This window comes from Balaenoptera borealis (genome assembly GCF_965194805.1).
Source record: "Balaenoptera borealis genome assembly, chromosome: 14".
NCBI lineage: Eukaryota > Metazoa > Chordata > Mammalia > Artiodactyla > Balaenopteridae > Balaenoptera > Balaenoptera borealis.
The window spans coordinates 70,196,166-70,222,465 of NC_138875.1; the positions used below are offsets into that span (position 1 = coordinate 70,196,166).

The 26,300-nt window shown below is 54.2% G+C and overlaps 1 protein-coding gene across 2 annotated transcripts; it reads right to left on the minus strand.

The window, feature by feature from the left end:
• Window positions 1-102: 102 nt before the first annotated feature.
• Window positions 103-26,208, minus strand: ZMAT5 (zinc finger matrin-type 5). Of its 2 annotated transcripts, none has more exons than XM_082354736.1 (6): window positions 26,091-26,208; window positions 14,541-14,701; window positions 9,681-9,743; window positions 7,572-7,652; window positions 6,172-6,283; window positions 103-505 (listed from the first exon to the last, which is right to left on the minus strand). In XM_082354736.1, exons 2-6 carry the CDS (start codon window positions 14,665-14,667, stop codon window positions 376-378), a joined length of 513 nt encoding a protein of 170 aa, XP_082210862.1. In that variant the 5' UTR covers window positions 14,668-14,701; window positions 26,091-26,208; the 3' UTR covers window positions 103-375. The 2 variants fall into 2 exon arrangements, with proteins under 2 accessions (XP_082210862.1, XP_082210863.1); XM_082354737.1 differs by having other exon boundaries at window positions 7,539-7,652.
• Window positions 26,209-26,300: the final 92 nt, after the last annotated feature.

Here is a 26,300-nt window from a genome sequence, read left to right on the forward strand (position 1 = left end):
CTGGAGAGGACCTCACTTCACTCCAGCCCTGCCCATCAGCTGACCCAGGGCCAGAGCACGGAGCTGAGGGCGCCAGGCAAGGGGCAAGAGCAGCCGCACAACGGTGGTGACAGACTTTCTTTATAAACATCTGGAAGGAAGTCTTCTCAAGATGTCCTGTTGGGGTGGGGGTGGTAGAGCTGCCTGGCTCAGAGCCAGGACCAGGGCTGCACCTGGTTGGGGAGGACGCTTAGGCCTCAGAGAGGCCAGGCCAGGCCCAGTCTTTAGTTTCAGATGCTCCATGGGGTGCAGCAGGAGGGGGCCTGGGTGTCCCCCGTACAAGCCCCTATCTTGATTGTGGCTGATTGGAGGGCTGACTAGGCAGGGATAAGGGACTCAGCCCCACTGGACGCTGGGCTGCAGGGGCCAGCCCCCAGGTGGGGGTGCCCGCAGGGATGGAGGAAGCTCCTGGACTGGTGGCCAGCCCACTGGGTACTGGAAGACGGTGGCTCTGATGGGTTCAGCCCTAGAGGGAAAGAGAAGAACAGAGAATTAGTGTGGAGCACAGCCCAGGCCCAGGTGGGGGCACCCGCCTCCAGCTCACCCTCCCCACCACCCAAGCTGTGGGCAGGGGCAGCTGCCTGTATCACCTTTCTGGAAGGCAGAGTCTCAGAAACACGCAGACCCTTTGAGCCAGCCACCTCACCTCTAGGATTGAGCCCAAGAAAATAGGGGGGCTGTGGGCAGAGACTGAGCTATAAGAAATGGAAATAACCTAAGTGTCCACCTGTGGGGGACCGATTAAATATATATGCACGTCCACAGCAGAGAATGCTATGCAGCCTGCGTGAGAATTAAGGCAAACTTATATGCACTGACGAGGAAAGGTGTCATGATGTACTACTGTGTGAGTAGGGAGAAAAAGCAGCTTATAAAATAATGTATATAGCATGATACTATTTTTGTTTAAAGATATATAGCATATATAAATGCATAAAAAAAAACCCTGGAAGACACAGCAAAATGTTAACAGTGGCTCTATCTGAGTGGTGCAATTATGGGTGATTTTTTTTTTACTTCTTTATACTTTTCAAGAAAGTTTTTCAAGCACGCAAGCCTTTGAAATGAGAAAAAAATATTGTCTAAAATTTTTTTAAAAGCCTCATTTCTCATGCTACTCACTCCCCGTCCCCTTAAGGTCCACCGCCCCCGGAGCCACCTCCTAAGACCCGGGGCCTATCTGAAGCGCCCACCCTGTGTGCTCAGCCCGGGGTGGCCCTGTCCTAAGGGAGTCACTGAGGCACAAAGGCAGCCTCCCCACCAACTGCTCCACATTCCGATCCTTCTGGACTCGACCCCCACTCAGACTGCCGCTCCAGGGCTGCTCTGCCCCTCAGGCTACCTTGAACTCACTTGGGAGCTCACGTCGCCCCTGTAGGGCTGGAGCTCTCCAAGGGGGAGAGACCAGGGGATGGGGTGGCGTCCATCTGCTCCCACAGTGCCCAGAGCCGGGCCTGGCACAGGGAGCCACCCAGTGAACGTTTGCTGATGAAAACAGCCATGCTGAGTGCTATTACTGCCTGGACACTACTCTGGGCCAGACACCACGGCTGAGAGGAACCTCAAGAATCCTTACTGAACCCCATTTTATAGATGAGGCAACTGAGGTGCATGGAATCAGTCCTGGGCCCAAGTGACACAGTCTAGAATGGGGGGTGAGAGGCCGGAATGCCACCTACACGTGGGCCCCAGATGTTGGCCCCTCATGCTTCTGCCCCCAGCCCAGCCCAGCCCACCCCCAGGCCCCACTTTCAGTGAAGGTGAGGCCCTGGCAGGCTCAGGGGCCCAGTGGCCAGGCCTCTGCAGGAAGGGAGCGTCCCAGGCCCACTGAGAGAGGTTTGAAGGCTCGGCCAGCCACCCCTCCTGGGCCTGACCTGCTGTCGGACTCAGAGCAAGGGCTTCAGGCAGCCCCGGTGCAGCCTCTGGGGCCTCCCGTGGCGTGAGGACAGGGGAATCCCTGCTCGGCTGCCTGCTGCCCACTGGAAAGCACAGAAAGCGGCTCCCAGCATGATTTATGGTGCCGGGGAGATTTTATAAACTCCACCAGGCGCAGAGAAGGGTGGGAATGGAGGAGGCTCCGCAGTTGCTGGAAGGGAGAGCCCCGGCTGCCAGCCAAGCCCCGGCTCCCTGTGGGGCTGGGGTGACCGCAGTTCTCCTCAGAGAGGGTGTGATCCATCGGGGAGCCCCTTCTTGTGAGCCTCAGGCCCTTCCTCTAGGACACGGGGCAGACTCCCGGGCAGCTGAGGCCTCCCGCCAGGAGAAGGGCGCGTTCCCCGGGCCTCAGACATGCGGGCCCCGAGCCCCTGGAGCACACCCCTCCAGCCTGCACAGAGCAGACGGGGACACAGGTGCACAGGACTCTGCTCGTGGCTTCTCTCTCGGCCTGTCTGCCCCGCCACAGGGACAGGGCAGCTCTCTTTCACCTGTCCCCAGCCATGGTCCTAATTAGAAGGAGAGTCTTAGGGAGGCGCCTGGGCCAGAACAGTAGCACCAGCCCTGAGAGGGGTGCAAAGGTTAAGATTAAGACGGATAAAGTCACAATCTGAAGAGCCAACAGTGGAAAGCAGCGGCGAGCACTGGCCTCGCGGGGATCAGCCTGCTCACCTGAGGCTGGCCCATCCCTCCCCCTACTGTCTGCTCCCAGCAGGTGCCTCAGGGTCAGTCTGCTGGGGCATGGGGGTGGGACAATGCACCAGGCTGGGGCCCCATCGAGCCTCCATCTCCCCTTTACAAGGACGGTTGGCCCGGCTCACCTTGAGGGCTCCGCTCAGCCTGTGAGGTCAGAGCCCTCGGGTCTGGGTGGCCCCAGGTGGGCCAGGCAGCCATCTCTACCCTGTGTCCTGGGGGGAGGACACAGACACCCAGAGAGGAAGAGGGGCCACCAGACCCATCCCCACGAGGCGCCCATGGCACTAATACTCAGGAATAGTCCTCCAGGCCGGGAGCCTGCTCCCCCAAATGCTCTCTCATGCAGCCAACATGTCCTGGGTCTGCGCCAGGCTGATGACAGTGTGAGCTCAGGGCCGTGAGGGGGAGGCCCGGGGGTGGAAGGGGAGAAAGGGGAGATGTCTCAGCTAAAGCTTGAAGGATGAGTCTGACTTTGCCAGGCAGACATGGTGGGGGTGCAGTTCCAGGCAGAGGAAATAGTGTGTACAAGGTGCCCCAAAATCAGAAACGCCCACCACACCTAACCAGCTGCCAAGCGTCCGGCGGGATTGACAAAGAGGCCAGATGGGAGAGGTGAGAAGGTGACCCCCAAGGGCCATGGAGGCGGCAGGGAAGTTCTCCGGGGCCTGCAAGCTGGGCTGCAGAGTCTGGGTCCCCCCGACGGGGAGGAAGCCCCGGAGGGTTTCAGCAGGGCCTGGGCCAGGGAGTGTTCTAGAAGCTGGTTGGGGACTTCCCTGGTGGCGCAGTGGTTGAGAATCCGCCTGCCAATGCAGGGGACACGGGTTCGATCCCTGGTCCGGGAAGATCCCACATAACGTGGAGCAACTAAGCCTGTGCGCCACAACTACTGAGCCTGCGCTCTGGAGCCCACGTGCCACAACTACTGAAACCCGTGCGCCTAGAGCCCCGTGCTCCGCAACAAGAGAAGCCACCACAATGAGAAGCCCGCGCACCGCAACAAGAGTAGCCCCCCGCTCGCGGCAACCAGAGAAAGACGGCACCCAGCAACAAAGACCCAACTCAGCCAAAAATAAATAAACAAATACAATTTAATAGAAGCTGGTTGGGGCTGTTGTGTGGAGGATGCACTGGAGGAGCAGAGGCGGGTAGGAGACCAGGAGGGGCTGCCGTGATGTCTAGGAGAGCCAGGGCGGGTGAAGGGCAGAGAGGGCACTGTTGCCACAGGGCTGCCTTGATGGTAGGAGACGCAGGGAACAGAGAGAGGCAGCCTGCTGGCTGGAATCCACCTCCCCGACCCCGCGGAGTGGGGGCCAGGGACGCAAGGGCAGAGCCCAAAGCCTGTGGGCCTCAGGGTGTGGGTATCATTTTTCATGAGACCAACTTGAGGGGAGAGGGCTGAGGAAGACCGAGGCTGTGATGGCAAAAGCAATGATAAATGGTCACCTCCCTCCTAACAACCTCCTTTTCTCAAGGCTGGACTGGCCTGCTCTGCCCAGAGAGTAATTCATTTTGGCTCCAAGCCCTCAGGAGGCAGGTGGACCGGTGCAAAGGCACAGAGAACAAGTGGAAAAGCAGGTCCCCTGGAAGGGGCCAGGTTGGGTGGTCAGTGGGAGAGGAGCCCGGGGGATAGGGTTCAGCCTAGGGTGGTCCCCAGCGGCAGGCTCTATTCCAGAAACAGTCACTGCCATCCCAGCAGCCGGCTACTGCCACTACCACTGCAGACTTCCGGATGCAGTGGCCAACCACTGCACTGGCCCTTGGCCAGCCCTAGACCTGGTAACAGAAGTGGCCCAGGGTCCAAAGCCAGGGCAGGGACCTAAGCTCTCTCTCAAGTGACAGCTGAGTGCTGCTAAGGGTAGCAGGTGTGTGACCAAGGCAGTCACAACCTCCTGGAGGGGTAGAGATTCCTCAGCTACAAACTGGGGGGACCAATCCCCCTAAAGGCCGGGGCTGAATGCCGGACACACCACGGCACCAACACACCTGATTATCATGTGGTCACCACACTTCCTGCGACTCTGGGCCCGTCATTCAGTCTCAGTTTCTCCATCTTGTCCCCTAGTCCTCTGAGTCTCATGGTCACAGGCACGCTGCCTTAGCACAGGGACACATCTGTTCCTAGGAAGGGACTTCAGGGCACCCATCTCTACCCAGCCCCATGCCCCCTCAGCCCAGCCACAGGGTCTCCCTGAGCCCTCGGCACAAGCCCAGGGGGTGCTCAGGCCTCTGGGGCTCACTCCCAGCAGAGGAACCACGGAGGCGGAGCGGGGAGGCGGCTGGGTCCAGGGAGCGGGGGAGCGGGGAAGCCCCCAGAGTTCTCTGAGTGGCCTCAGGCCCAAGCCTGGGGTGCAGGACATGGGTCCCTGGACCAGTCCCGAGGGGGGCGCCCACACTACCAAGATCACAATCACTCCTGACAGGACCAGACGGAAGGGACGTCACACTCTAACACAGGAGTCATGACTGTACTATATATTTTCAAGGTCGGGGGACAAACTGGGCACAGATTTAAAAACAATTAAAGTTAATTTTAAAATAGCTTAACGAGCTCTCCTCACTGAGGCACGGAGAAGGCAAGAAGCTTGGCCCTCATCTCCTGGCGGAGCCTCAAGGGAAGGCCTCACCCCACAGACTGTCCCAGCCAGGCTGCTGTCCCACTAGGCCACACCACAGAGATCACCGGATCCGAAGCCCCAGTGCAGGACGGGAAAGGAGGCAGCCTGGCACGGGGTGACTTTACCAAGTCAGGCAGCTCACAGGCACATCCTTTAGCCCTTTTCCTCCCTTCTCTCTCTTTCAATACCTGGTAGAAGACCCCAGGAGCCCTGGCTTTGGTCTTGGCTGTGACCTTGAAGAGGAGAACCTGGGACGGCATGCAGCACACACCTGCGGACTCCTGACCCAGGGTGCTCCCCATACAAGGGGTAAAGGGCACCCCGTCCACTTCTGAGCATCCTGAGTGCTGGGCCCAGGCAGCAGCTGGGCCAGCCCCACCCCAGCCCCCTCCTCGAGGAGGCAGTGGGACAATGACAAAGAGCCTGTCACACGCCTGTGCAATCCCAGCTGTGCCTGCTCTGAGCTGTGTGCCCTTGGACAAGTCACACCATCCCATGAGCCTCACTTCCCCTTCTGCAGGGTCGGAGCAACCATGCCTATCTGGCAAGGCCTGGAGGGGACAGTGTGGTGACTGGCTTTCTGGGGCCTCAGTAACCACAGTCAGGCCTCTCCCTCTGGCAATGGACTTGGTGATGTGGAGTCAAGCTGGCTTGGCCACCTGCCCCCTTCAGCCACTGCAGACTCCACTAAGGCAGGGGATGAGGCCTAGGCATAGGAACCCTCAGGCAAGTGCCCTTCAGCCTCTGGCCAGGGCCTGGGGACCCAAGAGCCCCCGATGTGGCCCCCACCTGAGGAGTCCTATGGGGGCGCCCGTGTCTGGTCCCTGGGCAGTTCGTGGAGACAAAGGCAAGTTGGCTGGGGGGAGGAGGGGACCCACGGGGCCTGTACCTGCTGCTTGGGGCCGAGCTCAGCCGCTGGGCTCTCTTCTCCAGCCAGTCCTCCACGTGGACCTCAGGGAGCTCGGTGACATCTAGTGGCCACTCCCTGGCCCGCCTCTCCTCTGTGGGGGTAGAGAGACAGGCAACTGAGGGGCATACTCACCCCCATCTGAACCCCACACTCTCACAAAGCAGCTGGAACCTTCCAGAGGTGGGGGGGGAGGGCACAGGCTGGGAGGCCAGGAGCAGGGCCTCTGGCCTGTCCCCATCCTGCAGCCACCTCCCCAGGTAGCCCCTCTGGGCCTCACTCGGCTTCCCCATGAAGTGAAGACAAAACACTGGCTGCCTCCCAAGCTTTTTGGAGTGGGACACAGGACAGTGCAGGTTGAGAGCCTGGTCCTCAGGAGGGGTCCAAACCTGGGGTCAGGGAGGCAGCGTGGGCTGCAGAACAGGGCAAAGCCTGCGCTCTCCCGCCACGGCCCAACGGCTCTGAGAGACCATGGCTGGTGAAGAGCTGGAGATACAGCTGCCACCAGGACTCGCTGGCCTGGCCCATAAGGCCTCACTTCCGCCCTGGGAAAGCTCCTAGAAACCTGTGTTTGTGGCAGGGCTGCGGCTACACAGTCATCAGATCCCCAGGGCAGGGCACTGCCCACAGGATCTGACTGGTCAGAGGGGAGTGAGGCCTATTGGTGGATGAGGGCCAAGGCCAGGCCACCCCAGATGCTCGCTGGCTGCCCGAGGCCACGTGGACAGAGAAGCCGCACTGGACGGGGGCTCACGTGAGGCTCAGTGTCTCCATCCATTCAATGAGGGGCTGCATGCGAAGATCGATAAAGACCATCTAAGTGAGAATTTCCTTATCTCTAATTGGAGCAGTAAGAAGTGAATTTCCCAAAGGCAGACATGCCAGTTTCCAGAGGGAAGCTGAACTTGCCCTTCCCTGTAGTCCCCAGGCCTGAGCATCCTGAGGGCAGGGAAGGTGCTCTCTTTATCCCCTTGTCCCCAGAGCGCAGTGGGGGATCTGCCAGGGGCCAAATAGGGGCTCCAAACACGTTGCCTGATTGAGGAAGGGCGGGTGGGTGTACATGAATGAATGCCAGGCTAGCAGGGCCCAGGTGGGGCTGAGGCACACCCTCGGGACTCCTGGACAGGAAGCCATGCATGTCACTTTAAACCCAGCCGGGCACATGGATGGGGGCTCCCTGGCTCCTTCCCCACTCATGCCTGGGGTGGTCTGAAGGCAGCTCCTGACGCCCTGGATAGCCCTCAGCCTACCCCACATGGCAGCCACAAAAGAGGGGGAAGGGGGAAGACACAGGGCAGCATTCCCCTACATCCCCCCAGCACTCACCCCTACATCCCCCCAGCACTCACCCCTGCCCCGCCCAGGGTCCCAGTGAAACGCACCCTCCACCTGCATACTCAGCTCCTGCAGGTCTCGCTCTGACATGTGGGAAAATCTGCAGTTGGAGCCAAAGTCGCACTGGCCTGCAACGGGAGGAGAGAGTCACTTGCTGCCTGGGATGGACTCCTACCATTGAGCTGAGGGGCAGCCTGATGAGGGGCCACCAGAGTTTTAGGGGCTGGGTGTTAGGGACTAAGGAGTAGCAACTCCAGCCCTGAGGAAGAAGCTGGACTCTCTCTGGCCCAGCCATAAGAGCAGCCGGCGCGGCCTGTCTGGTCCACTAGGCCCTGCTCACAGCCCTTCCCTGGCCGGGGACCAAAGTCCACTGAAGCCTTTCATGATTGGGTTCCATAAGCCTCTGCAGGTTTGTCTCCTGTTACCTCCCCTTGCCCTAGCCCGCAGCCCCGACTAACTATGGGTGGGTCCCTGAGAGGGTTCTGCTTCCTCACGCCCTCCCCTTGGTGCCCACTGCCCATAGCGGGGGAAGGGGGGGAGGGCACAAGTAGCTGGACTGCGCCCCAGAAAGGCTTCACTGGCAGCTTTGTCAAGGAGGTACCAAAGTCCAGGTTGGCTTTCCAAATCTCAACTGGTGAGACCAAAATGTTTCTCAAAATAACAGGAGACTAGGCGGAGGAGGGATAAATTGGGAGATTGGGACTGACATATACACACTACTATATATAAAATAGATAACTAATAAGAACCTGCTGTATAGCACAGGGAACTCTACTCAATACTCTGTAATGGCCTATATGGGAAAAGAATCTAAAAAAAAAAAAAAGAGTGGATATATGTATACGTGTAACTGATTCACTTTGCTGTACACCTGGACTAACACAACACTGTAAATCAACTACACTCCAATAAAAATTACAAAAAAAAAATAGGGCTTCCCTGGTGGTGCAGTGGTTAAGAATCCGCCTGCCAGTGCAGGGGATATGGGTTCAAGCCCTGGTCCGGGAAGATCCCACATGCCGCAGAGCAACTAATCCCGTGCGCCACAACTACTGAGCCTGCGCTCTAGAGCCCGTGAGCCACAACTACTGAGCCCACATGCCACAACTACTGAAGCCTGTGTGCCTACAGCCCGTGCTCTGCAACAAGAGAAGCCACCGCAATGAGAAGCCTGCGCACCACAATGAAAGAGTAGCCCCCGCTCGCCGCAACTAGAGAAAGCCCACGCACAGCAACAAAGACCCAAAGCAGCCAAAAATAAATTAATTAATTAATTAAAAATAATAATAATAATAGGAGACTAGAGGTGTCCTAAGACAGCCTTGCCTACCAGCAGCGTGTTCACATCAAGGTGCCGCCCATGGGGAATGGCAGCCCCTGATTCGCAGGCCTGGTGCCCATTCTAGGGGCAGCATGGTCTCCTGAGGGGAGCATGGCCATTCACCCCGCTCTCCTAGGCCAACAGCAGTACCTCTCCCTGGTGCTAAGCTCCCTTTTACACCATGTTAACCATCATGGTTTTCCTCTTTGCCTTGGCTGCTAGGAAACTCAAGGCCAAACCCTTAGAGTACACAGGACCTCAAGGCAAGCATGGAGGAGACTAAGCATTCTCCTGGCCTTGTCTTATTTTTCCTACCCTTATTTTCATCTGCCTTTGGCTCCTTCACTTACTGAGGTTTTTGTCTCTTTGAACTGTATGCATCTTTATTAGCTGGGTACTGAGCAGTGAAATCAACATCCAGCGTCCTTTGTTCTAACCCTGAAGCTTCTCAGCATTGTCAGGCCTGTTCCTGTCTCCAGCCCTGCCTGCTGGGAGGGAGGACACAGTGGAGGTCAGGCTCCCAGGCTAACTTAATCAGCCAGTCTATTACACCCATTAGTATCTCCTGGATTTACTTGCAATCTCCCAGCCCTTGCTTGTTCTGGGTAAGCTGATAAAATCACATTCTAGGTCTGAAGAGCTGAGGACCAAGCCCTGGATGTCATAAGACACAACCCCTGGGAAGGCCCCTGTTGACTGTGTCAAGTCAGCTGACGCACCAAGGCCACAAAGCGGGCTCAGGCGGGAGGGTGGGGGGAGGCTGTGCAGAAGTCCAAGCAGACCAGACAGGGCATGCTGGTCCCTAGGGGGACCTGAACGGAGCAGAACACTTTACCTGTCAGTAGAAACTTCCTGCAGGGCCGCTTGTTCTGTTCATCCAGCAAGATGGCAGCTGCATCTGCGAGGAGAGAGGAGCCGGGTTCAGACTTTAGCTGCACACAGGCACTTCCGACCACCGAGATCAGGGAAGGAAAGAGCTCCTCATCCACGGAGGAGTGTAAGAGGGGATGACCACAGGTAGGGATGCTGGGCAGAGAGATCCGAGCTTCAGGTGACCTCAGCCCCACCCACCCCACCCAGACCCAGCCAAAGGCCAGGACCAGGTTTGAGGTCAGAGACTCTCAACTTTGCACAGTGGATCATACTGGGAGGTTTTTTTGTGTTTTTTTTTTTTAAGTCCTGGTACCAGAAGAAGACTTCTCTGTAGTGCCTTTGCAACTTCCTGAGACTCTCTAATTATTTCAAAATAAAAACCTAAAAAGCCCACCAGTAAACCCCAGGGCCCAGGCATCGCTCCATGGCCAAGGCTGTACCCCACCTCCCTCCGTTCCCCTCTCACACTAGCCACCGGCCTCAACAGGACTTCCCGGCAATCTTTCTGGATATGAACCTTAACCCCGGCTTCCTCCGATTTTTCCTACTTTTATTTTCATCATATAGGTACAGTTTAAATCTTGTATGCTCCTTGGTAGGCAAGGAATCAATCAGTCAAAATCTGTAAGTGAATGAGACGAGTGAGGAAGGTGCCCTGACTCAGAGGCCCTCATGTCGTCCTGGAGGAAGGAGAGGCCAGGTCTGGGCTGTGCACTTTCCCCATCCATCTGTTGCCTTTTCTAGAGGCAGCTGGGGTAAAGGAAAGACCATGGGCTTCTGAGTCCAGGTACACAGGACCACATCCTCCAAATGTCACCATGACCTCCACCTCAGAAGTCTAATGGCTGTTGGAAGCCTTATCCCACCTGACTTCTGACTTCTATGTTTCATTTCATGGTGTTAGCCATTCCTTTTCACTGGATTCCAAAGTCACCGAGTCAAAATAGTTCCCCTGGTGTTTCTGACCTTCACTCTAAGAGCACCCTGGGTCCTCTGCTCTTCTTTGTTTAGATTTTCTGTTACACTTTCTTGTTTCTTTCCTAAATTTATTTGGAAATCAAACACATCTCTGCTGGTTACTCCAAGATGGAGACCTCACCACTAAATTCCTACTTAGCCCTCAAATCAGACTTCCCAGCTGGGGCAGGTACCAAGCATTTCCAATTGAATACTCTCCAGGCCACGTCCAAATGGAGTGAGGGGTTAGGTGGGCTTCCCATTAACGAGCCCTGACTGGTAGGTGAACTCTCTCCAAGTCTCAGTTTCCCCATACGTAAAATGGGAGGAAAATTCTCACCTGGTAGGGCTGCTGTCAACATTTAATAAGATAACGGACGGGGAGAGCACTGGGCAGAGGATGTCCCACGTTAGAATTGTGGGAAAGTGGGGCTGGGAAGGGCTTCAGCACCACGGTCCCCGGGTGATGCTAACGTGCAGCCAGGGCTGAGAGCCTCTGAAGTGGATACTCAACAAACGGGAGCAGTTCTTACTCCGTTTCCTCCTCATAAACCCACCATTTACATGAACATCCCCATTCAGCAGACGGAAAAACTGAGGTTCACACAGGGAAAGGGGGCACACACATAGGAAGTGGCAGTGCCAGGTTTGAACCCTGGCCTGTGCGTCTCAAGCCCCCATCCTTTCCTGTGGGGTTGCTGATTTCCTGGTGGCTGGTTAGTAGCTGACTCTGAGGGGGTCTCCTCACTTTCTCAGGGCTGGGCTGCTGGGATCGAGAGTTAGCTATCAGAGGACTCACTCCCGGGGCGGCCTGCAGGAGCGTGGGTGGGGCCAGCAGCGTGGGGAGGGGGTCAGCACTGGACTTGTCAGACTCAGCCCACCCAGCTGGTGCCAGAGGCTTTCCCTGGGGAGGAGGGCTGGTGGAGGGCATGTGGACATTGCCCAGGGCCCTCCTGGGGTAGGACCGCTAAACTGGAAATGGGGCTGAGTCTGAGTCTTAGACAAGGGGCCCTGGTCGGGTGACTCAGTATGGGAGAAGAGTTCCAGGCTGCCCAGCATCTGGCTGGTGGTTCTCAACTCTAGCCACACGGCAAATCACTAGGCAGCTTTTAAAGTATACACAGCCCAAGCCCATCTTTCTCAGGTTCTGTTGTAATTCATCTAAGGGGAGGGCATGAGAATTGTTAAAAGCTCCTTAGTGATTCTGAAGTGCACCCAGGATTGAGAACCCCCAGCTGCAGGCCCTGCTCCTCCACCTGGCGTTCAAGGCTCCTCATGATCTGACCCCATTGGTCCTTCTCGCTTCAGCTCCCCAAATTAACAACTGCCCTGCTGCCCTGGGTTTGTTTGCTCATTCATTGAGATATTCATCTAACAAACATTTACTGAGCACATCCTGTGTGCCAGGCGCCACGCCAGGATGAGGATTTAGTGGAGAACAAGTCAGACCTGGTCCTTCCTTCCACTCCAATAGTCACACTAATCCATGTGGATATAAACGGGGTAAACAGCCAGCACGCAGCCAAATGACCTGACCTGGCCCAGGGGTTGGAGAGGGCGTCCCGGAGGACTGTCTGGGGTGGGGAGGACAGCAGGAAAGGCATGCCTGCAGAGGGGACAGTACTTGTGGTGGTCAGTATGGCTGGAGCTTGGAGGAACAGGTCAGCAGGGCTTGGAGGCCTGGGTGGGACAGGGTTTCCACCCAGAACACACTGTTGTAATGGGGTGTGAGGTTACACAGGAGAGGGGCCCTGTTTTATTCACCTTTAAGTCTTCAGAGCCTCTCTGGGAGCCAAGGACACGCTAAGTGCTCACCAAGTGTTGGCTGAATGAATGAGCCATGAGATAAAGGGTCCAAGGCCAATCCTTTTGTGGACCCATAAGCATCGTTCTTACTTAGTAAGTCCTTACGTGCCATACAGTCATCAGGAGATTACTGAGCCCTGTCACATCCCTGGAAGGGGGAGTATGGCTATTACAGCTGTTTTACATATGGCAAAATTAGGGCTACAGTGCTAGTGAGTGACACGTTGGGACTGACATCAGGCAGCCCAGCTCCAGGGCCCACGCCTGTCCTGACCAAGGCAGATGGATCATCATCCCTCTGAGGGTTAAGGGACTTGTCCAAGGCCATGAAGCCGGGAGCAGAGCAGGTCTCGAGTCCTAGCTGAGGCGGGGTACCCTGTGCCCTTGCAGAGACTATGCTGTGCAGTTGCGCAGGTGAGCTGGAGCCCTGGGGAAGCCTCCCAAGGAAGGGGAAAGAGCTCATATGTCAGCTTGGGGACCAGGGTGAGGTGATCCACTGCTCTGGATTTCTAAGTCACCACCTGTAAATGGGGCTCCCTGGCCTGCCCAGCTTCCCTCGAAGTGCTGTTTTAAGGACTGGATGTAGCTGGGGATGTGAGCGAATGCTGGGAACCCTGAGAAGGGGCTCGTGGCACCCACTGTTTCATCTTTTCTATAGCTCTCTTCCAATCAACCCTGTACCCACAGGCCCAGCTGTTCTTGGCTGAAAGTCTGGGACTAGGAGCAAACACCAGGATAACCTTGAGGCCTAGCTCCACGCCAGATCACAGCCCCTACTGGATTTGGGGTACAGGGAGCCTCTGCCTGACACCAGGTTCAGAGGCCTCTGAGGCACCTGAGAGACCCCTCCGCCCCTGAATTCCCCTCTGCCCCCACTCCCAGCCCCTTGCAACCATAGCCACGCCTGGTCTGCTGAGTGGCTTGGCCACCCTCCCTCACCCAAGCCTAGACCCCAGCCCAAACCTGCCTCTGGGGATGGGGGTCAGGGGATCAGTGTTTTTTATTTTAAAGTCTCTAGGTGATCCTAACTCAAAGGGTTTAGATCTGCTGCCTTACAGAGTTACTGAGAAAAGCAAATGACAAACCATGGAAGGCACCTGGCATACAGCAGGCACTCAGTAAAATGTGAGTGACCTGAATCTGAGTCACAGACCAGGGAACTCTCTCTGTCTCCCCTTCTGAGCTGCTGGGACTCAGCTCCTTCCTTCCAGCCTCTGGGCCCTGTCCTGGAATCCTGCTCCCCAGCTCATGGAGCACCGGCCCTGCCCCGGCTCATTCCAGGAGCTCCTGGTCACCCCACCCCACTGCCACAGTCCCCCTCCATTTGTCCAGCTCCTGGCGCCTCTCTCACTACTGCTCAGTGTGTGTCTAAAGACAGCAGAGCAGCAGCAGCTCCCCTCCAGCGAATGCTCCTGGGTGCCAGGTGCTTATGGCCTTAATTCCCTTGCCCCATAAGCCTTTCCCAGAAGCAGCTCAGTCATTCGACAGCCATTTACTGCGCCCCCTGCTCAGGCAGCAGTCGGCCATCGCCATCAAATGTAGCTCCGGTCATGGTGGCTATTGCCCACAGCCCTTCAAAGGCTGCCCTCTGCCCATCCCCCTTACCGTGGCCTCCGCAGGCCTGCACGATCTGGCCCCGGCCCTGTGGCCAGCCTCGACCCTTACCATGCTCCTTCTCATCCTCTCTTCGGCTCCGAGAGCAGCTGGCGCTTTGCCCTCTGCCCAGGATGGAGCACTGGCTTTTCCCTACCTTTCAGCTGTGGGCCCAGACATTAGCTCCTTAGAGAGGCCTTCTTCGTGGCCACAGTGTCCCCAGAGCCTGGCAAGGCGTCTGAGAATGGAGCCCTCAGTCAGGATTGCGGGTAAAGGAGCTCGCCTTCCACCTGCCCCTCTGAGGGCCCGTCTGCCCCAGGGGCCAGCAACCCAGGCCTCCTCTCTTTTGCTCCTCAAAGAGCCCAGACCAGCACTGTCACTGGCCCGCAGCGTTTCCCTGTCTGATGATAAGAAAGACTGGAGAACAGGGCTCCATCAGCCCGGCCGCCAGGCCGGCAGCACCCACCTCGGAACATGTCGTACCAGAGCTTCTTGGCCTTGAGGTGCTGCAGCCCGTTCAGGTGCTTCTTGCGGTTGTGGAGGTTGTCCTGGAAGGAGCGGTCGCAGTAGTCGCAGAAGTAACGCTTCCCCATGGTCACCCCCGCCGGGTGCTGCCGCTGCCGCTGCCTGGGAAGTCGCAGAGCGCTGGGTCAGAGCGCAGAGGAAACGCCACCACCCTGCCTGAGCATGCCCCGGGGGCCAGGCCTGCGCCCCGTCAGGAAGGCTCTACTTACCCACACCAGCTCGTATGAACTCCGCAACAGCCCGTGAGGGGCTACCCGGGCAGATGCTTATGGCCTGAGAGGCCTCATTCCAGAGGGGTCTTTTAACAGTTCTGATGCCCAGCTTCCACCCCAGGTCGGTTAAAGCAGAAACACAGTGGGTGAGGCCTGGGCGTCAGCGTGTTTTAATGCGCCCCAGGGAATTCTCGTCTGCAGCCAGGCTGGAGAACCACCACCTCACCCACTCTGGACAGCACCCCCCCACACCTCTCACCTCCCCTCTCCTGTTCCTCCATGCTGGCCGCACAGCCCCCCTCTCTGCGCCTCACACGCGCCAGGCAACGCCAGGCACACGCCCACCTCCCGCTGTTTGCACCTGCTGTTCCCTCTGCTCCCCCCCCCCCCCCCCCCCCGCACACCTGCCCCTCTTGCTCACTTGACTCCTTGGATCTTTGCTCAAATACTACCTTCTCAGTAATCTCCCATGACCACTTTATTTAAAATTGCAGAACCCTCCACTTAGCTTTCCCCATTCCCTGCTTCACTTTTATCACCTTTGAAGTAAAAAGTTACTTGTTATGTTTATTATATTTTTCTTTCCTTCAACAGGAATATAAATCCATGTGGGCTGGGATATTTTTGTGTTTCTTTTGTTGTTGTTGTTGTTTTTAGGACACTCACACTTTGTTTTTCTACATAAAATTTACAAAGGCCCAGCCCCCAAAGTGGTGCACAGTACAGAGCAGGCAACCAAATATTTGTTATTCAGCAATGAGTTAATTCCCATTTTCCTTATGGGACAACTGGGGTTCAGAGAGAGGAAGCGATTTGCCCAAGGTCACACAGCTGGTAAGCAGAAGGCAAACCCAGGTGCCCTAAAATCCCGCTGCTGGTGTCCTCTCTTCCACAGCCAGCTTAAGGCTTAGAGAAGCCAGAGGGCTCAGGCAGAAATGCACACAGCTTCCCAAGGAGATCAACTAAACACTTAGGTAGCAATCACAGAGGGAAATGAGAACGTTTCAGGGTCTTCAGACACTTAAGATCCCTCAGCCCTGGTGACCACAGCTGCCACTCCTCACCCAGGAGATCTGCAGCCATGACTCAAGGTCAGCCCTTGGGTCCCCATTTGGTGTCACAAGACCAGAGGACAAATGGGTCCACTCAGGGCCACCAGGTGGGATCTGCAAAGGCTGAGCCCAGAATAGCCTCTCACCTTTCAGGTCCTATAGTCTGACCCCTCATTTCCCAGAGCAGGTTCCTGAGGCCAAGAGGAGGAAGAAAAGTGATTTCCCCAAGGTCAAGAGGTAGCAGCCCAGGCCAGCTGCAAAAGCCCCAGACTCTCAGAATCTGGCAAATAAAGTTAAAGCTGAGACCTGACCCACAGGGCAGATAGATGGGGGAATACATGTTGGGAAAAAGAAAACGGGGAGAGACACAGAGACAAACAAGCCCCTGGACAGTCCAGGCAGCCAGGCGAGGGATGGAGAAAGACGCTCCTGCGGCAGAGACAGCAGCCATTAAGTCAAAGGCTGTAATGGGATCAGGAACAGTCATTCAAAATGAAAACGTATAAAACCTCTCTTCTCCCATTACTGCTGAGAAACCGCATCCCAGACACGCGGACTTGATATATTAAATTTGGCAGCTCTAATACACCCCGTCTTGCCAATAAACTTATAGGAATTGGACTGAAATTGTAAGAGATGAACGTTTAACGGCCTAGTGCTTAACTAAGCCATTCACGAAGGCTGAAGCTCAGAGGAGCCGCTGGCTCTGGAGCATAAAGGGGAGGGGAGGGGAGGGGCAGTGGGAGGGGCGTTCCTCCAGGAGACTGATAAGGAACAGTGGCTCTGCGGCAGACTTAGCTGGGCAAAACCACACAGGGCACTGGGAAGCCAGCTGTGTGACCTTGGACCTCTCCAGGCCTCTACTTTCACTGTAGGAATATGGGGCAGTGGGTCCAACGGGTTGGCTGATTGCTTAGGGAGCAGCACACAGAAGTTTGAATCCAAATGAATTATTATTATTATTATTATTTATTTATTTTTTTTTTAGTCTTTATTGAACTTGTTACAATATTGCTTCTGTTTTTTTATGTTTTGCTTTTCTGGCCCTGAGGCATGTGGGATCTTAGCTCCCTGACCAGGGATTGAACCTGCACCCCCTTCATTGGAAGGCAAAGTCTTAATCACTGGACCACCGGGGAAGTCCCCAAATGAATTATTAATAAAAGAGTAACAGCAATACAAATGACACTAATAATGTCTGGCATTGAGCAAGTGTACAATAAATGTTATGTAATATTTGATGCACTAAGCACCTACTATGTGCCAGCACTGGGCTAAAAGCTTTATAATGCATCATCTCACTTAATCCTCAGGACAACCTATGAGGTTTCAGATGAGGGCACTGAGGCTCCAAGAAGTGAAGTGACTTAGCCAAGATCATGCTGCTAGAAAGCAGCCGAGCTGGGCTTAGAACACAGGCAGGATGGCTCTAGAGCCCACACTCCTAATCACTTATGAAAGTCGCCTCCCAACAAATCATACTGTTGACAGCTTTCCTTTACTCACTACACCCCCAGGACCACACGGCCCCTTCAAACCCCAAGAGGTATGTATTACAACCTCATTTACGATTGAGGAAACTCAGGCCCAGAGAGGTGCTGTGAGGTACCCCAGATCACACATCCAGGAAGGGCAAAGCAGGTCTCCCACCAAACCACCAGGAAATGAAGATCACATGCCCCTCTCCCAACCTGCCCAGCAACACTGATTCAAATGATGAGCCCCTCGGGGCTGGGCTGTGTCTGTGTGAGCGTGTGTATTCATGTTTTCCCCTCTCTCTCACATGCACAAACCATGGGGGGCACACCAGCCTCCGCTGAGGGCCATCGTGGCAGCGCGGCCCACCCATGTCTCCCTCTGCCCACCCTGGCCACCCCTCATCTGGCACAAGGGAAGTGCTCAGCCGTCCGGGACAGGTCAATGGACCTTGTGTCTAGTCTCAGCTCTGCCAGGTGAGGATGTGGCTCTGTCACTTGCCCTCTCTAGGCCTCGGTTTCCCCACATGTGAAGTGGGAAGCAGGCAGCTAGACCAGGTGATCTCTAAGGGCACACACACACACGTGTGTCACTTAGCACAGAGCCTGGCCCACAGGAGGCCCTCCAGAAACGTTGGCTGTCATCACCATCATTATTATTAGCCTCCAAAAGCCTGTATTTCAGAAAACTGAGACTCAGAACAAGGAACAGGATATCAGTGCCCAAGTGACCTCTGTGGTCATCTGCTCCATATTACAGATGAGGCAAGGGAGGCCAGGAAAGGGGAACTGAGTTGTCCAAAGCACACAGCACAAGGCAGGGGTGGGACTGAACCTCAGCCCCTTTGGCAGGCTAAGACCTCTGTCCGCACAGCAGCTCTGCAGAGCCCCCACTGCCCGGGAACAGTGTCAAGGGAGCAGAGCGGCTTTAGAGGGGCCAGCGCTTCCTGCCTCCTTCACACGCCTGACCCCATGGAAGCAGAGGCCCTGTCCCTGGTTAGGAGCTGGCCTCCAGCAAGGTGACCTCACCCAGGCATCGCCCAGGTGTGAAGTTCTAGAGCTCCTGACCCAACTCCCTCCCGCTCCAGTGCCCTGGCGCACATTAGCAAAAGATGTGGCTGCAGAATCCCCTGGACAGATACAGCGCTGGGCCAGACACACAACTTGGCAAGCAGAGTGTATTTCACTCTGCCTCACCTCACAGCCAGGTGTCCTTGCACAAGGCACAACCTGCACCACCGCACTTGGCAGCCCTGAGTGGGAGGTCAGGGAAGGGGGAATGGGGACAGCCGGACGTCTCTACAGCACCCAGACACCAGCATGGGGTGCTGACTAAGCTGGCCCTCTCTGCCGTGATTCATCCTCGTCCTCTGAGGCTGGCGCGCTCTGCAGTGTGTGAGCGAGGTCCTGTCCGGAACACAGGACCATCCGGCCCCACTCCCTCACCAGGAACACAGGCAGTGCCACCCACCCACTCCCAGAGACCAGGTCCACAGTGGCGACAGCATCTGCTGGATCCCTGGAGCTTTGCCAGGTGACAGGGTGGCTCCTCATGGGCATGGGACAGAGGGCAAGGCTAGTGGGACCACTCTCTGAGGTCACACAGGCCTGGGTTCAAATACTAGCTCCACCACTAGAAAGTTATTTCATCTCCCGGAGTCTGTCCTTAGCTATAAAACAGGGACCCCGCCGCTGCTGTGAATTTACCACCGTAGAGAACGGAGGCTGTTACTGCTGTTGCCATCATCCCCCAGGAGGCTCACTCCCCTCCTACCCCCAGCATGTCCTGACCACTTCATTTAAAATTGCAGCCAAAGGGGCTTCCCTGGTGGCGCAGTGGTTGAGAATCTGCCTGCCAATGCAGGGCACACGGGTTCGAGCCCTGGTCTGGGAAGATCCCACATGCCGCGGAGCAGCTAGGCCCGTGAGCCACAACTACTGAGCCTGCGCGTCTGGAGCCTGTGCTCCGCAACAAGAGAGGCCGCGATAGTGAGAGGCCCGCGCATCGCGATGAAGAGTGGCCCCCACTTGCCGCATCTAGAGAAAGCCTTCACACAGAAACGAAGACCCAATACAGCGAAAAATAAATAATAAAAATAAATAAATTTTAAAAATTGCAGCCAAAGTCACAGCGGCAAACACGTCTGCCCCCTCACCACCTGCTCTGTTTTCCATAGCTCGTCTCACACAGTGATTTACTGTCACAAGAGCTGCCTCCCCACTAGAATACAGGCTCCACAAGGGCAGAGAGTTCTGTCCATCTGTCCAACTGTGGCACCCGGAACAGAGGATCAAACGCAGAACTGCTGTTGGAATGAGCGAGGGAGCCACCCGCGGAGCCCAAGGCCTCCCGCCCTTTGCTCACCAACCCTCTTCTCCACAAGCTTGAATCTGGGGACAGGGACGAGGATGAGAAGAGAGACATGTAAGGCCCCCAAAAGCAGGTCTCTGCCACCCCCGCCCTCCCTGCAGGGCTCCTGTCTCCAGCAGGGCCCCCACTACCGACTTAGACCACACCCGGCGAGCCCACGGGACCTGACTGCAGGCCTCCGGGCTCAAGGAAAAGATGACCAACGAGTTGAGACGCTGTGGGGTGGAAGAAGGAAGAAAGGAGAATCAGATTTGACTCCTGTGTGCTAGGCGTTCTCTTATTTAATCCTCACAGACCCTTGGAGTAGATATCAAGGCATCCATTTCGCAGATGAGGAAACAGGTTCAGAAACACTCACTCCTATTTTGCTCAAAGCCACGACTGGGAGAGACACTGATAAGGAAGATTTCTCATCAACCTGAGTGCTGCGGGTGGGCCAGTGGTGCTGAGGGCCCCCGTGCACCTCCTGTGGAGCCCTCACCAGGCGTGCCAAGGCACACCGGAGCCAGCATTCACACTGGGGCCTGGCTGACCCGGGACCCATTCTCTCCCCACCCCACCGCTCCACCGTGAGGCTGGCTCAAGGCAGACATCTGTGCTTCACTGATATTCTTGGTTGCTTTCATCACGTGTGTCTCAGATACAGAGCTGGCTTTGGCACAAGGCTAAAATAAGCCAACAGCTCGGCCGTGGCCAGGGGCTGGGATGCACGCTGTAATTATCCAGGACTTGTGCTCACCACATGCTGCCCTCGAGCTTACCTGTCATTTCTTCTAATTATGGCACCACCAGACCCCAGGTGAAGAGCAAACCTCAGCCAGAGGATGGCTTTACTGCACGCCCACTAGGAGCATGGCAATGTCCCAGTGCCACATATGCCCGCTGTCTGGAGTCGGCGGCACTGGACCCGGCCCATGCAGGTGGCCTGCAGGCTGCCTGCTCAGGACCCAGCTCCAACAGAAGTGCCAAGAAGATCCAGATGTCTCCCCTGATAGGAGCCCTGATATGTAAAGGGTCTCCCTCAGATGCCCCAGGGTTTTGTAGCAACCACTCAGCTTTCTCATCCTGACCTCGTTCACGTGTTTACTTCTTGAAGTAAAGTGTATCATCCACTCCCACCAATATAAGGCAGTGGGGACTCCACACACAGCGATTTCTTAACTCAGCAGGTCTGGGACAGGGGTAGGGTCTAAGGAGGTCCTGATGCAGAGTCCACAGACCACACTCGGAGGAATGCTGGTCTAAGGTGGGAGATGACGGACTGAGGAACAGAGAAGGAGGGAGTTTGCCTGAAGTCACACAGGCCACACAAGCCAGTCCTTACTGTAGCCACCCACCCAGGCCTGAATCCCAACCCTGCCACCCATGGGCTGTGATACTCTCGTCAAACTACCTACCCCTGAGCCTCATCCGGAAGTCGGGGGTAATAATACTTTTCACAAGAGTACTGTGAGGATTGAGTCATGCATGCTAGGTGCTTGGCAGAGTGTCTGGCAAGCCAGTGCTGCTCAATGCACATCTGTGGACGTGGCAGCCAGCTTCTGTGGCACCCAATGACCCCACCTCCTGGTGTCTGCACTTTGTGTCTCCCGTTCCAAAGCGTATCAGGGTTGGTCTCTGTGACTAAGAGAAGAGAGCAGAGGGATGGTATGTCACTCCCAAGATCAGGTTATAAGACAATGTGGTTTCCATCCTGGTGTCTCCCTTTCTCTGATCACTTGTTCTGGGGGGGGAAGCCAGCTACCATACTGTGAGCAGCCCGGTAGGGAGGCCCACGTGGCAAGGAACTGAGACCTCCTGCTAACAGCCAAGTGAGTGAGCTTGGAAGCAGACCCTCCAGCCCCAGTCAAGCCTTCAGAGGAGGGCAGCCCTGGCTGACAGCTTGACTGCAACCTTGTGGGAGACTCTGAGCCAGAACCACCCAGCTACGCCACTCCCAAGTTCCCAACCATCGGAAACCGTATCAGATAATGTTTGTTGTGGTAAGTCACTAAGTTCTAGGACAATTTGTTATGCAGCAACAGCTAACTAATACAGTGAAATAAATGAATGGAGAAACTAAATCACTTTACAATTTGTGATGGCCACAGGTACAAAGTGCCCCACAACCCAAAACTCTCCTGAGTCAAGTGAAAGGAGGGCCCCCCTCCCACTCGTATATGCACAACCCTAAAGTTCCAAGGTTCCCTTTTCAGTCATTCATTCACCAGCCAAACACACTGAGCACTTCCTCTCTGCCAGACTCGGGTTCACACTTCATGACACAGAGAACGCTTCATGCTCTCACGAGAACGTGAGCTGAGTATGTGCTGGGGATGGGTGGCCGACAGATGTGCCCCCAGTAACAGTCATAGGTAACAAGCTCTGTGCCGGGGGTCCCAAGGAGGGGCGCCTGCATCCAACAGGGACTTCCTCCAAGGAAATGATCAGAGATCATCTCGAAGATCTAGGTACCAAGGTGAGCACTGCAATGTAGCTTGTCCTGAAACCAAACTCCAAATGTCCAAGAGTAAAAAGAGCTGACAGTTATCCATTGCTCACCACATGCCAGGCAGACCGCTCAGGGTCCTGTGTAGAGTGGGGGAAGGGGTTCAATGATGATGCACAAAACCTACCATCCTCATTTTACCCTAAAAATAACTTTGGGTAGAGGGAGACCACAACTGGCAAGGAGCAAGAGTAGGGTGTGAGCCAACCTATTCAATGGTGCCATTAAAAATCAAGTCAAAGTAATACATCAACTATACTTCAGTTAAAGAAAAATCAGTCAAAGGGAACAATTCCCTACAAGGATAAAATGTTCATCCCCTATTGTAAATGAAAAATGACTCATTGTCACAACAGTATGTACAAAATGATACCACTTTTTTAAGGAGAAAGAACCTCCCACCTCAACACACACATATACACACAGACACACATACAAAGACTGGAGCAGACACAAAATATTTACTGTAGTTATGTCTAGAGAATAAAATTACGATGTGCGGGATTTTTTTTTTTCATTTTGTGTTTTTCTGTTTTTCTAAGTTTCTACTTTTGGCATGTATAGTTTTAAAATTTTCCCAAAAAATTCCCTTCAAAAAAGTGGGAAATTTGTCAGGCAGGGATAAACCCTATTCCTTCTTCCTCAGGAGGCTGCCATGGATGGTTCCAGTGACCCAGTTCACCTGGATGAACCGGCCAGGGGTGGTGTTGAAAGGGATCTAGCGTAAACATTTCCCTCAGTCCAGGCTGACGGTTGATAGGACAAGCCCTGATTCCAAGTGGACCTGGCCCAGTGAAGGTCAGCTGAACCCAAATCTGGGCTCCAGGAGCCTCAGGATGGAGAGAGTTTCTCACCAGACAGTTAGAGGTCCCAAGAGGCCAGAGTTTCCAAATAGGAAAGGCAAAAATAGTCTGAAAGAGGCTCTTGAACCATATACCCTGACTCATATAAACACCTCTGCCTTTCCCTTCTCCCCCCACCACCAAGTCTGGGCTCCAAATACCATGTGACTCTCTGTTACCACTGCCCAAGTCAGGTCTCACCCCTTCACATCTGGACCAGCCTCCTTAGTTCAGCCCACCCTTGGCAGCATCAGATCAACCCTCTCAAAACAACTCCTCAAAATTTTCCATTGCTCCTGGTGAGGAGCTTATTAAAAATGAAGTCTCCTGAATCAGATCCTCAGGCATTCTGACTCAGCAGATCTGGAGAGGGGCCCAGAAATTTGCATTTTAACCAGGGACTCTAGCCACCCCCAGTAGGTACCCCCAAGAAATAAAAGCCTGGAGAATTGAGCTTCCACTGTTCATTGACCTCTTCATCCCCTGCATCCCAAAGGCAGCCTTTGCTGAAGGCAGTCACTCTGGGTAGACACAGCCCGCAAATCTGTGTCCCAGTCAGAAACTGGTCGGACTATGAACCACCTCAGTAAGGTGAACTGGTAACCCCAACTTGATGAGAACACTAAGCACAATTTGTTAGAGTGGATAAAAGTGTTTTCTTACTGGCTAAGCATCCTGTCACACTCCAGGAAAGCTTAAAATTGAAAACAGAGGTAGTAGACTAAATCAATTATTGTACTAATGTTCCTGTCCTAAGTTTATTAATAATCAGTGTCTACCTGGTGCTTAAAAGTATCACATTGAAAAGAATTTGACATGTTGAGTATGTAACAGAAAAGCACTGTGATTCCAATTTAAAATATAAAAGTTAAAATATGTAGTTAGGTAATTGATAAAGTATCTGTCAGTAATTGATATGAGACTTGTGATTCTAAGTTGAGGGGTTAGCAATGGTTGGAAACACTGCTGCACATTAAAATCACTGGGGTGCTATAAAAGCTACTACGGGTGCCCGCCATATCCTAATTTCTTGTCAGAGATGGAGCCTGTATTTTTTGAATCCCCCGACTGAGAACAAGTGACAAAACAGAATTTGACTAAGTTTGTTAAAAGTACTGAAAAGTATTAAAATTTATTACATTTATAAGGTTAATTTTATTAGATTTTCTAGTAACTGTTTAAGTATTCTGGGGAAATTATGCTTGTTAGGTTATATATCTGAAGTACTTAAAAAGAAAATCAAATATATTAAACGTATAAGTGGAATTAAATGTGTAAGGGAATGTAACTGAGCTGAAGATAGGGCTGAATGTTTAAAGGAATTTAGTTTGTTCAAGTGGAGTTCAAACATTAATCAAAGGGAAAGTTAAGGTCATTTTTCTTATTTTTCTAGATTTATGTATAGAATAATAATTTCTAAGTTGAAATCGATGGCCTAAAGAAAATTAGATTTTTAAAAAATTGTTGCTCCAAAATGAGAATTAACTAAAATGGCAAAAAAAAATAAAACAAGCCCCACCTTAACTCCCTGTGGTCTTCCCTACCCATCTTACCTAAAATAATTCCTCCCTTCTCTGAACTTCTCATCTGGGAAGTTGTCAGCAAGATATAAGTATTCTTTCCCAGAAGCTTCACAACTTCCTGCCCGAAAGGGCTACCAGGACGCTTTGCAAATAGAAAACAACCGCATCGTGGATATAGAGCATTTCAGGTTTTTCCTCCCAGTCCCCAAACGAGGCATTACTGTTGCTTTACAAGTCAGAGGCAGATCCAGGTCTCGAATCCAGTCCCTGGTTTTCAATGCCACACGTACGCCAATGACTTTTATCTCTGGCTCAGGCCTCTCCTCTGAACTCCGGATCCAAATCCCCATTAGCCTCTGGACCTCTCCATTTGATGCCTAAGGGGCAGCTCAAACTTAATGTGGCCAAACAGAACTTAAGATCATCCTGTTGATTTTAAGTTGCTGAGGTCAAAACTTTGATGCCATTCTTGAGTCCACTTTCCTGTACGCCCTACACGCATCTGTCAGTTTGTTCTGTTTGTCCCACCTCCAAAAATACATCCCAAATCTGATCACTACTCTAATCCACACCCTAATCTAAATTACCACCCTGCCTCAATTGACCCACCACAGCAACGTCCCCTCTTCAGTCTGCTCTCCAGAGCAGCCAGAAATGATGACATTAAAATGTAAATTAGATCATGTCACACCCCAGCTTAAAACCCTTCATTGGCTTCCTAGTGCAATTAGAAAAAAATAAGACTCTTTACCACGGGTTACAAGGCCAGATATGAGCTGACCTGAGCCTACTTCATAGTCCACTCTACTTTTTTCCCCCCTCAAACACCCCAGGATAGAGCAGCCTCAAGGCCTTTGCACCAACGTTTTCCTGTGTGAACGGCTACTATTCACTCAGGTCTAGGGTTAAGTGTCGCCCTGAGGCCCACCTTGTCTAAAATATTACCACCACCACCCCCTCACCAATCAACCTTTCTTCAGCTCTTCAAAGCATTACTTGTCATTACTGCACCTACCCATCTACCCATACACAGTAGAATGGGCGTTCCATGAAGGCAGGGACTTGTTCACCGCTGGGTCCCCAGCCCAAGGCCCAGAGGCACTTAGAAAACATGTGCTGGACGGCCCTAATCCTCCAAAGTCCTTGCTATTTCTATTCCCAAGAAGGAATGAGTGGATCTAGGTCTCCTGCCTTCCAAGACAGGATTGTCAGCTGTGAAACCCAGGGATAAGGGGAACATGAAGCATGGGCAGAATCGCCACTTCCCCTGAGGCTGGGCAGAGGGATTCAGCCCCCTGGACCCGACTTGTGCCACAGGCTCCAACTCTAGCCCTGGACTTGGGGCTGACAGAGGAGACAGGATGGGGGACAAGCCTGGGACCGGGGACCCAGGCCTCGCCCCCCTATCCACTCCGCATTCCGTTTAATAGTGTGGTCCGCTGCGAGGCTCGCGGACTTAGATGGAAGAGCCCAAGCCCTCCCGTGGGGGTAAGGACACTGGCCCTCGACGTCCCGCCAAAGAAAGTACCTGGCTCCGCGGGGCCCAACGGCTCTGAGCTCCTCCTCCTGCGCCCTCACGCCACGAACTGCTTGCTGGGATTCGTAGTCCTTCCTTGGGTATCGGTCCACCCTTCCCAGAAACCTTTGCGAATCAAAGCTGAGACCGCGCAGGAGGACGTGGAGGAAGCGCGAGGGCTTCTGGGTGTCGTAGTTTAAAATATTCAATCAGCAAGAAATG